At 41.4% G+C, this 12504-nt stretch overlaps 1 protein-coding gene across 2 annotated transcripts in view; it reads right to left on the bottom strand.

Annotated features, from left to right (window-relative positions):
• wwox (WW domain containing oxidoreductase) overlaps positions 1–11523 on the bottom strand; it is a 283070-nt gene extending 271547 nt beyond the window's left edge. Inside the window, exons 1-5 of one of the 2 annotated variants that reach the window (XM_071416636.1) lie at positions 11270–11523; positions 10854–10971; positions 10597–10661; positions 9818–9875; positions 3701–3870 (exon numbers count right to left, since the gene is read on the bottom strand). In XM_071416636.1, the coding sequence (XP_071272737.1) occupies positions 3701–3870; positions 9818–9875; positions 10597–10661; positions 10854–10971; positions 11270–11291 (433 nt within the window). In that variant the 5' untranslated portion in view covers positions 11292–11523. Of the gene's footprint in view, positions 1–3700; positions 3871–9817; positions 9876–10596; positions 10662–10853; positions 11238–11269 lie in introns of those variants that run through there. The other variant, XM_071416637.1, reaches the window with a different exon arrangement.
• Between the last annotated feature and the right edge of the window lie 981 nt (positions 11524–12504).

Here is a 12504-nt window from a genome sequence, read left to right as displayed (position 1 = left end):
CCACCGGGTAAATCTATGATGTTAAAATGCCTATTTACTCTGTTCCATCTGACTGTGCAATCCACAGTCTCATCAGCCCAGCCAGGCAATTTATAAACTTGATCTCCACTATAAAAGCATCTAAACATTATCTCACATTTCTTTAAGACTAACATTTCATTTTCACCACAGAGATTTGTATAAACCTTTCGGTCGGTATCTCCAACATTTGCAACATTGTTTCAATATTCAAATTGGATCTCCTGCTGTCCCATAGTAACGAACGTGTCGGAAGTCAGGATGAGACAGACAGGCAGGCAGCATTTCTCAGCCAGTCGAAATCATGAATCTGCTGGCATAATTTTTATGGATATATACAAAAAAAGGTCAAAAGAAACGCAGCTAATTTGCAGTCTTTCCAGCTTCAGTTTGAACTGTTTATGTTACTGTAGCGGTGTTGTTGGCAAACATATTTCCCTCAGATTACACAGATCCACAAAGAATTTTAAAACAGGTCAAACATTGATAAACTCCCATATGTGAAATACCACAATTTGCCATCACAGCAGCAAGATTTGTGGCCATTTGCCATGACAAAAGGGCAACCAGTGGAGTACAAACATTGTAAATACTACCAATATTTATCTGTTTACTTATCTTCCACTATTTCGTACTACAACTACAGTATTTGCACATTGCTAAAACATAGCTGATAATATAACACTTGAAATGTCTATATTTTTTAAACCTTTGAGTGCAATGTTTATTGTTAATTTCTAAGAGTTTTTTGTTGATATTGTTAAATTAGTTTATTCTCACATTTGTTGATTGTTTATTTCACTTGCTTTAGCAATGTAAATCAAATTAAATATAATCAAACTTTATTTGTCACATGCGCCAAATACAACAAGTGTAGACCTTACTGTGAAATGCTTACTTACAAGCCCTTAACCAACAGTGCAGTTCAAGAAGAGTTAAGAAACTATTTACCAAATAAACTAAAGTAAAAAAAAAAAAAAAAAAGTTACACAATAACGAGGCTATATACAGGGGGTACCGGTACCGAGTCAGTGTGCGGGGGTACAGGTTAGTTGAGGTAATTTGTACATGTAGGTAGGGGTGACGTGACTATGCATTGATAATAAACAGTGAGTAGCAGCAGTATACAAACAAACGTTTAAACATATGTTTCCCATGCCAATAAAGCCCCTTTTAAATGAATTGAGAGAGAGAGAGAGAGAGAAAGAGCGAGAAGGTGAGATCGGCTAACAGCGACCATTCATTTCCATTACCGCAATTAAAGACCAAATAGGAGTTCTTACTGGTTTTTAAATGAAAAAGGAGAGAGGGAGAAAAGAAGACTAATGTCGTAAGCTGAGACACACCACATCCCTGTATCGCCTTCCAGCAATATTACTAGAGCCTATTCGGGCCTGTTAACAACACCATACCGCATTACATTTCATGCATAAATGGCCACATATATGTACAATCCCCATGCATTAAGAGCTAAATTAACACAATAAATAATAGCCAGCTATAGTGACAAATAATTGTCCTCAAATTTCATGTTAAAACAATTCTGTTGTGAACAAATGAAAATAGCCTTGACATTAGGATTGAAACACAACTGATGCAATTTAAATTCCCACTGTGTCTAGTCAATTGGCATAAGCACATTTCACATGTGGACCATGAGGATGTCAAGGGAGCTCGCTGCTGGTGGCAATTACTATTGGCATACTGTTCATTATAGCAGGATAATTCATATTCAGTACACTGGGAGACAAGTGGAGGATAAAGGTTATGTAAATATGTGTTCATTAGGCATTGACACTGCAATACAAACATTACAATTTAGACAATATTTGTAATAATATCAATGGGTTATTTCATTTATAATTGTGTTTGATCATTTTCAATGAAAAACAAGAACCCTATCACAGGGGAAAATAAATTACAGACCGGATGCAATGCATCACGGTTAATCAGAATCAATAGACCAACAGCGAAACTTTGTTAAAATATCAAAGTGTGTTTTTGATACGTTAGATATTCTGTATTTTAAGAGAAACAAGGGGACTGATGAGTGTAAAGATCGGTGTATTATTCAGATCGCCACATTGCACCTGAAAGAGCTTCTGTGCCCTCTTTTGGAGGAATAAAAAACACCATCTCACTCACTGGAAAGTGTCTCGTAAGAGGACTATGTTACAGGTAATAAGCTACATCAGCTTTATCCATTTGACAAAATATGTTTTGTGACAGAAGGCCTATATGTTTTTGCATTTGACAAGTTAATTTTTTCCTGGCAAAAGTTGTTTCTCTCGAATGACTTCCACATGATAGCCAGAGTTTAGCCCTTTATTCTACCCTGTATGCTATCCTTGTTGTTTTGATCCTTCTTGAAAATAACCAGGTACAAACTTGACTGTGTTGCAGAACCTCTGGCCCAAAGTAATATATACTAAAAAGTAATTAAGTGTGGGAAGCTGAGGTAGTGTGCAACTGCATGAGTTCAGTCACGGTCTGAAGTCATTATAAATCTGAAAACAGCAACACTGTTTTACAACCATCTCTAGTGATATACTCACTCCATTTACAAAGCTAGAACTTTAGGAGAGAGGAATGATTTGAATATAAAGACAATTAACGATTTTATGTTTGTTTAATTTTCCTCGCGCTGTCGTTATCTCCCTGCAACTGAAGCGGCGACTGTGGATAAATGTCTGCTACTTGTGTTCATTTACACAGAGAAATACATTTGTTTCCAGGGCCATTATACAGTGAGCCATGCATTTTCTCCCCACAAATGGCCATCATTCATTACAGTTAACAATGACATCCAATTCAGCTAGGTTAACCCTTCACACTTGTGGGAATTGGCCTGTGCAGCTAGGCCTAAATTGAAATGTTTCTTACAGAAGAAAAGCTTATGCAAAAGCATGGTAGCAATTGAACGGGAACGGTTTGGAGATTATGGGAAAAGTATTAGACTAAAGTTGAGGACACAACTGTTCACCTGACACAAGACTGAATCCAAACATTACACTGTTGATTTTTATGTGCATTTTACATTTACTGTACTTTTCACTGCATTTGTTGATAACGAAATCTAAAAATACTCTGGATACATTCAGTAACATGTTAAGACTATTCCTGGGGAATGTGGGGTAGGTGCAACATAAGATAAAAACATGACAAGGGTTTGAGTGAGAGGACTAACTGGTGTCCAAGTGGCCACACACCTCTCTAAAGTGTGCACAGCTCATAAGTCATTTCAATGCACCTTCATGACTCAAAGAAGTCTTCAACTATAAGGTGCTTTTTTTAACTCTCCTAGCTGTGCCGTTGAGGAACTAGAGCAAGCACACTTGCAGTTTTTTGTTTGGAACACAGCTCACCATCACACAATTACAATTACTATCTGCCATTTTCAACCCGGATACAGGTATGAGTGAAAAGGTGCTACTGACCTTCAATACAATCATGTTGGGTATTAGTGAATGACTTGTTCAGTCTAAGTGTAACATTTCATAATGTTTATGAATGCCTGGTTTTGAGGGGGACGACAGAGAAGCACTGTCAGGACCGGACAAAAAAATGTGTGGTACAACACCCCGACCTACTGGTGAAATAATGAAGGTGCACTTAACTCTATTGAGGCATAAATAACTTAATTACACACAGGCACATGTGCATACACACACACAAAACTCACCGATGCCAGAGTTTCCCCCGGTGATGAGGACCACCCTGTCTGAGAGGTCACGACCCTGCAGGATCTCCAGGGCTGCAGTATTCCCATCGTAACGCTTCGGCTTCACCAGCACGTCCTCCACAGTGAACGCCTGCCGCGGGTCAAAGTAGGTCTTCCTCTTGTTAATGTGACTGTTAGTGAAGGGGCAGGGAAATAGGGGAGAGAAAGAGAAAAGGGTGAAGGAGTAGATTGTATGTTGTATTTTTTACCAAATGAAATACCCAAGTTCAGATGAGACAAGACGACACTAAGCTAAGTGGTTGTGCGGATGCTCAAACAGGTCCCTCTCTACCAGAACAAGGCCTCATGAACAGTCTCAGGCAGACAGTGGGGAATAGTTAGGCTGCTCACAGCCATGGGTCTACTTTACACCAGTGGGGAGATTTCAAATCAAATCGTATTTGTCACATGCGCTGAATACAACAGACCTTACCATGAGATGCTTACTTACAAGCCCTTAAACAACAATGCAGGATTTTTTTTAAGTAAGTAAGAAAATATTTGCAAAAAATGAATAAAGTAAAAAAAACAAAAAAACACAATACCGGTACCGAGTCAATGTGCAGGGGTACAGGTTAGTTTAGTTTATTAATTCAACCATTTTAAAAAACAAGCACACATAAAACTTAAAAGCCATACATGCACATGAATAAAATCATCGAGGATAACACGCAATAAAATCTGGGACTTATTTCCATTGTGGTCCTCTTGAGACAAGATGGCTAGACAAGATCGAACACAGTGTGGCAGTGAAATAATAAAACAAAAACATAAAAGAAGAACATCCATCTCATCATTCCAGTTACATCATAGGGGTTATTCATATGGGCACAGAGGACATCAAACATATTTTTACTTTATTTTTAAAGCTGTCCAGAGAGGATGTTGTTTTTATGGGCAGAGGCAACTCATTCCATTCTGAGGCTCCAGTATACAAGAAAGTACCTTTCCCAGCATTACTCCTGAACCTGTATAAGCACACATCAGCAACACCTAATCTGGTGCTGTGATTGTGTGCATCCCTAACACGAGGAAAGTAATCACTTAAATATCTGGGCGCAGGACCATAAATACGCCTGTAAACCAAACCTAGTCTAATCTGGGACACCCTAGCCTCAACAGGCAGCCAGTTTAGTTCCTGAAAGTGTGGGAGTGAATGATACATTTGGGGACAGACATGAGTGAATGGATACAGGCTGGTAAAAACAGCTGAACACTAAAACAGACAACAGGAAGAGAAGGCGACACATAGGCGCCTAGGACAACTGGACACACTAATGATAGAAGAGACACATAGTCTGCTGCTTCTAATAAAGGCAAACATAACAAAGAGTACATTAACACACTAATGATAGAGGGACACATAGTCTGCTGACATTAACACACTAATGATAGAGGGACACATAGTCTGCTGACATTAACACACTAATGATAGAGGGACACATAGTCTGCTGACATTAACACACTAATGATAGAGGGACACATAGTCTGCTGCTTCTAATAAAGGCAAACATACCAAAGACGTAGGCCTAAAGAATAGACAGACATATATTATTTTTAGGACAAGAAAGGGTCCTGCCACCATTATAACCTAACTGAAACCAGACATGGGCGTTATTGGGCGTAAACAAGCAGGAAGCCTAAATTAAAAGATAATGGTGGGAAGTATCTTCGTTTGCATATGTGAGGGACTCATATGCTGTATGAGTATAAATACAAGAGCCAGGGCTCTGGGAAACGGTGTGTGATCCGCGGACCACCCCGGCTTGTGATATTTTATATTAAAGCCTATATTGAATCCACAAGTTCTTGCAAGTGTTATGTTTTGAACCGATTTTCCACGACAAAAGCAGCTCCTGGCTATGTGAGTACGTGGACTCACCTTCAAAACTACCCTGATCAACTTATTCTGGGCTATCTGGAGCATCCCCTTCATAAGTTTAGATAAGCCCCCAAACCAGGAAGTACTAGCATAGTCAAAATGGCATTGGATGAGGGCAGTAGCTAGCACTTTCATGGAGTCCTTATCAAGCAGCTTGGACTTTCTAGACAAAACTTAATCCTGGCATTAACCTTCCCTAGCACCTTATGGGCCATGCTCACACCTCCCAAGCTTCCATCAAGGATACATCTCAAGTAGCTAACAGAGGTTTTAGAAGTCAGCACCTCACCCCCTAACTCCACTCTGATTTCAGACAACCTACACAATTTAGGTCTGGATCCAAAAATAATTGCTTCAGTTTTCCCTAAGTACAGAGATAACTTATTATCTCCAAGCCATTTGCAAATGTTAGTAAGCTCTGTGCTAAGTATGCTCTCCAACAAAGTTTTACTTTTGTGAGACACCAGAAGTGTAGAGTCATCCACATAAAGAAAAAGACGGCAAGAACAAGCATCTTTCATATTATTAATATACAATAAAAACAGCAGAGGCTCAAGCACGCTCCCCTGCGGAACGCCACAACTCACTACTACTTGCTCCCTTCCTGATAAATAGGACTTTACCCAGCCTAGAGGGATACTGCTTAACCCCAGTGCCTCCAGTTTGGAGATTAGGAGACAGTGGTTAACTGTATCAAAAGCCTTCTGTAGGTCAAGCAGTACCATTCCACACAGATTTCCCTCATCAATCTCTTTCCTGATGAAGTCAGTCAAGTAAAGTAGACATGAATCAGTGGAGTATGTTTTTCTAAAACCCGACTGAAAATCATACATTAGACCCTGTTTGTTAACATATTCATACATTTGCTCATGTACAATTCTCTCCAGGATCTTTGATGTTACACAGAGGATAGATACAGGCCCATAATTCCCAGGGTCAGACTTTATCCCCTTCTTATACATAATACTTCTTGACTTGGTTGCTTCCATACAAACCAGAACTGGTGGGCAGCTTGCTAACCAGCTTGCTGGCAACAGAAGTAAAACAAAGAGTTGAATTCATTGGCAACCTCTGCCTTTTCATATACCATCTCCCCTTTGATGTTCAGTCCAATACTGTTTAGTTTGTTTTTGGTAGTACTACTACAGCCTAGTTCCTTAAATGATTTCCAAAGCTTTTTAGGGTAATTTTGTTTTCAATTATTTTCTCAGCAAAGTAACCCCTCTTAGCTTCATACATCCTGCTCTGTGCTTCATTTCTGTGATATTTATATAGGACAAAATCATGCTGCTCTTGAGAGTTCTTAAATTTCTTAAAGGCCTTATTCCTTGCTTGGATAGATTCTAGAATCTCATGATTAAACCAAGGGCTAGATCTCTGCTTTACCCTGACCCGTCTAATGGGAGCCATCACATTCACCACATCAAGGAATCTACATTTAATGGCTTCCCAGGCACTGTCTACCCCTACACTATCTAGCACAGGTGACCAGTCAATTTTACCGACTTCCTCCCTAAACTTTTCTACACAGTATTTTTTGAGTCCTCTGATTCTAACGGTTTTGTGACACTTAAATATATCTTTAAAAATCCTCCTTGTGAAAAATGTAGTTTGAGTCATTTGAGTCAGAGCAAGTGATCTACAAAAGTGCATAAATACATTGTGGGTTGGGCTATTCTTTTTGCAGACATCAGTATTGAAATCCCCTAACAAAATGATTTCCTTGAACAGCAAAGGAAATCAGTCAAGGAAATTGATGTAATATGTACATGTAGGTAGGGGAAGGTGACTATGCATAGATAATACACAGCAAGAAGCAGCAGAGTAAAAAATGGGGTCAATGCAAATAGTCCAGGTAGCAATTTGATTAACTGTTCAGCAGTCTTATGGCTTGGGGGTAGAAGCTGTTCAGCAGTCTTATGGCTTGGGGGGTAGAAGCTGTTCAGCAGTCTTATGGCTTGGGGGTAGAAGCTGTTCAGCAGTCTTATGGCTTGGGGGTAGAAGCTGTTCAGCAGTCTTATGGCTTGGGGGGTAGAAGCTGTTCAGCAGTCTTATGGCTTGGGGGTAGAAGCTGTTCAGCAGTCTTATGGCTTGGGGGTAGAAGCTGTTCATCAGTCTTATGGCTTGGGGGTAGAAGCTGTTCAGGAGTCTTATGGCTTGGGGGTAGAAGCTGTTCAGGAGTCTTTTGGTCCCAGACTTGGTGCTCTGGTACCGCTTGTCGTGCAGCAGCACAGAGAACAGTCTATGACTAGGGTGGCTGGAGTTTTTGACAAATTGTAGGGCCTTCCTCTGATAACGCCTGGTATAGAGGTCCTGGATGGCAGGGAGCTCAGCTGTCCATGGCCGTACGCACTAGCCTCTGTAGCGCCTTGCGGTCGGAGGCCAAACAGTTGCCATACCAAGCGGTGATGCAACCAGTCAGGATGCTCTCAATGGTGCAGCTATATAACTTTTTGAGGATCTGAGGACACATGCCAAATCTTTTCAGCCTCCTAAGCATTGTCATGCTCTCTTCCCGACTGTCTTGTCTTGGTGTGTTTGGACCATGATAGTTTGTTAGCGATGTGGATGCCAAGGAACTTGAAGCTCTCGACCCGCTCCACTACAGCCCTGTCGATGTGAATGGGGGCGTGCTCAGCCCCCCTTTTCCTGTAGTCCACGATAAGCTCTTTTGTCTTGCTCACATTGAGGGAGAGGTTGTTGTCCTGGCAGCTCTCTGACCTCCCTGTAGGCTGTCAGATCGTTGTCAGTGATCAGGCCTACCACTGTTGTGTCCTCTGCAAACTTAATGAAGGTGTTGGAGTCATGCGTAGCCAAGCAGTCGTGGGTGAAAAGGGAGTACGGGAGAGACAAGGGCACGCACCCCTGTGGGGCCCCCGTGTTGAGGATCAGCGTGGCGGATGTGTTGATACCTAGCCTTACCACCTGGGGGCGGCCCTTCAGGAAGTCCAGGATCCAGTTGCAGAGAGAGGTGTTAGTCCCAGGGTTCTTAGCTTAGTGATGAGCTTTGAGGGCACTATGGTGTTGAACGCCGAGCTGTAGTCAACAAAAAGCATTTTCACGTAGGTGTTCCTTTTGTCCAGGTGAGAAAGGGCAGTATGTAGTGCAATAGAGATTGTGTCATCTGTGGATCTGTTGGGGTGGTATGTGAATTGTAAGTGGGTCCAGGGTTTCTGGGATGATGTTGTTGATGTGACCCACGACTAGCCTTTTAAAGCTTTCATGGCTACAGATGTGAGTGCTACGGGGCGGTAATCATTTAGGCAGGTTACCTTGGCGTTCTTGGACACAGTGACTATGGTGGTCTGCTTGAAACATGTAGTTATTACAGACTCGGTCAGGGAGAGGTTGAAAATGTCAGTGAAGACACTTGCCAGTTGGTCAGCACATGCTCTGAGTATGCGTCCTGGTAATCCGTCTGGCCCTGCGGCCTTGTGAATGTTGACCTGTTTAAAAGGTCTTACTCACATCGACTACGGAGAGCGTGATCACACAGTTGTCCGGAACAGCTGTTGCTGTCATGCATGGTTGAGTGTTGCTTGCCTTGAAGCAAGCATAAAAGGCATTTAGATCATCTGGTGGTCTCGCTTCCCTGGGCAGCTCGCGGCTGGGTTTCCCTTTTGTATTCCGTAATAGTTTGCAAGCCCTCCCACATCCGTCGAGCGTCAGAGCCTGTGTAGTAGGATTCAATCTTCGTCCTGTATTGACGCTTTGCCTGTTTAATGGTTTGTCGGAGGGCATAGCGTATTCCTTATAAGCATCCGGATTAGTGTCCCGCTCCTTGAAAGTGGCAGCTCTAGCCTTTAGCTCAGTGTGGATGTATTATGTACAACAAAAGTTACAAACTAAGCGAAAAAACACAGAATAGCACAATTGGTTAGGAGCCAGTAAAATGGCAGCCATCCCGTCCGGCGCCATTCATTTTTGGTAGCACTTTATGTTACGGAACAGTTTCCACTATTTGCCTGGTATTGAATAAAACATGTAACTGATATGAATATGGTGATAATTTGACTGAAGCCCAAAGAAACAAACGAGTAATTAGTAGGTTATTACTATGTATTTACCATACCCTGTCATTCTTTTTTAAATGCCTGGTAAATTGATGTACCGTAAAATAAAGTGCTTCCAGTTTTGATTTCTTTACTGTCACCCCTTAACTTGCTGGTTCAGTATATCAGGAAAGGAGGACTTACTCCACATAGAAGATTTGTCCTTTGTCATCCATCTCCTGCTCCCATCCATACGGTAGATCTGTGGGGCAGAAAAGCCTCCAGTTAGACTCCTCAAGCCATTCAGAAACATGATTCATACCATTAACTCATTATCTCAATGGTCTGTTACTGAATGTCATCCTAACAGAAAGATACATCTACAATAGCAGAATTGGTATCAGTGTTTTGACCTCTCACTATGAACATTCAGGTGCACCCAGAGCCATAAGAAAAAATCTGCCGAGTCATGATACACACAAGATTGGGTCCAATGTGGATAAGTAATGACAATTACACACTTGCAAAAAGGCATATTGAATGGTTGCCTGACGACTCCAACTGAATTCCTCCGCTGCTCTATTGTTCACTACATACTTAGGTCTGAGACTGCCATCATTGAAGTCATTTGTGATGATGTCAAAATGAGGGGTGTTGTACAAAACAAAGTAATCAGCGATTGGATCATCACTAACCAATCAGAGTTTCAAAGCCAAAGACGGATTTTCTAAACGCCACTTTATGCACGTGTGTTCTGGATCTAGCCCAACCCATCGAGTCAAGAATGAATTTCCATTCTAGAAATCGTCTGGAAGGTACTCAGACTCATTGCCGGGAAGAAACTAACTTCCGTGGGCGTAGCGTTTGGCGGAGCAAGGAGCTTGGGTAGCCAGGCAAATTGAATGGGGGAAGATGGGATGTAAGGGTTTGGTGGGAGAACGAGAAAAGTAGAGAATGGGGTCTGCCAGGAGAATAACTCTAACCTCCAGCACAGCGTCTCTTCTTCCCTGTTTTGGGATGATCCCACTGAGTCTTCATTTCCTCATGACTGTGGAGAGAGAGACAGAGAATCCATCAAACTAGCTAGCAATTACTGATAGCAACTAGCTGCATTAAAACAAAGCAATGCTCTACACTGCGCGCAATATCAAGGACTGGTTTATGGGAAGCATAACAATGCCATAAAATCAAGCGGCACTGGTTGACTATGAGCAATGCGCAATAGTTCATTTTCGCTTACTTCGCATAGTAAACCCATCCATCCTTCGTAGATCTCTCTTCCCATCCTGGGGGCAGCTCATCCTCGCTGTCTGTATCGTCCATACCAGCATACTTTAAAGCTGCCATATCCCGTGTTTCTTTAGAATTCAGAGATATAGCAAAATGACCATCTATATTTTACAGAAGCGACAGAGCTGTGAAAATCGAAATCAGAAACTCTGTGATTATAATCCACTGAGCTATAGTTATAATCCTTCCTCAACACTTCCGCAATAATACGGTGATGAGTCTTATGTCTGCGAAGTGTTGTTTGGGTAATGAAGTCATGCAGGAGTAAAGTCATTCCGTTCCTCAGTTCAAATAAGATACTGTAACATTACAGTTACAAAAATGGCAACACTAATATAATTTGTACAATGAATAATGTATGCATACCGTAAATGACCACGTGTATCATACATTTTAGGGGTAACAAAGTGACAAAATGTACTCATCCAAAACTGCGTCTGCGCACGAGAATGGGAGGGGTTTCGAGAGAATGAACCGCGTTAGCATATTAGCGAGGGTCAGGGTGCTATTCGGGTTCCTTGGGACGTCCCGAACCCCTTAGCTATTTTAAACCACAATGGCAATGCGGTAGGGACGTTGCAATGATCCAGATACCACCGACATATGAGCAATTGCGAGTGGGCATCAGAAACAGATTATCGTCCCCCTGGCAGCATGATATTATACTGGTAGCACGATCGCGTATTTTTCCCCTTCAAAATAAGAGTCCCCCTACAAAACATGATATATTTGTGGAGTTTCGATTTTACACTCTAGTACAATACAACAGTTTTTCACAGCATTGCAACCACCTTTAAAAACAATTATAGATAATTTGAAGTACTTTTATTTTTAATATTGTATTATTTATACAAGGGCTCCAGACTGAGACTTCACTGCAGTGCCTGGTTCGAATCCAGGCCACATCCGGCCGTGATTGGGAGTCCCATAGGGCAGCGCACAATTGGCCCAGCGTCGTCCGGGTTTGGCTGGTGTTGGCCGTCATTGGAAATAAGAATTTGTTCTTAACTGACTTGCCTAGTTAAATAAAAAATATGTAAAGAAATACACTTTTAATAAAATACAAATATATAACATTGGAATTACTGAATAGAGTCTACAAAACTAATAAGGACAAACCACCTCGTACCGACAACCTGGATGGTCAATTTCTGAGGTTGGTATCGGAATACATTGTGACTTCTGTTTGGCACATCTTCAATTTAAGCCTAGAAAGACGCTGTGTGTCCTCAGACATGGAGGGAGGCAAAGGTCATTCCACTACCCGAGAATAGCAGAGCACCCTTTAATGGTTCAAACAGGCAACCAATCAGCCTGTTACATGTGCTTAGCAAACTTTTTGGGGAAAATGTGTTTGTTCAAATACAAAGTTATTTTACAGAAAACAAATTAACAAACTTTCAGCATGCTTATAGGGAAGGGCACTCAACATGCTCAGCACTGACACAAATGACTGATGATTGGTTGAAAGAAATTGATAGTAAGAAGATTGTGGGAGCTATTTTGTTAGACTTCAGTGTAGCTTTTGATGTCATTGATCATAACCTTTTTTGAAAAAACTTAGGTGTTATGGATTTGCATCCTCTGCCTTATTATGGATT

This window comes from Salvelinus alpinus, chromosome 9 (assembly GCF_045679555.1).
Source record: "Salvelinus alpinus chromosome 9, SLU_Salpinus.1, whole genome shotgun sequence".
In the NCBI taxonomy this organism is placed as follows: Eukaryota; Metazoa; Chordata; class Actinopteri; order Salmoniformes; family Salmonidae; genus Salvelinus; species Salvelinus alpinus.
The sequence above is the reverse complement of the archived record's forward strand: the minus strand, read 5'-3'. Positions and strand labels throughout refer to the sequence as shown.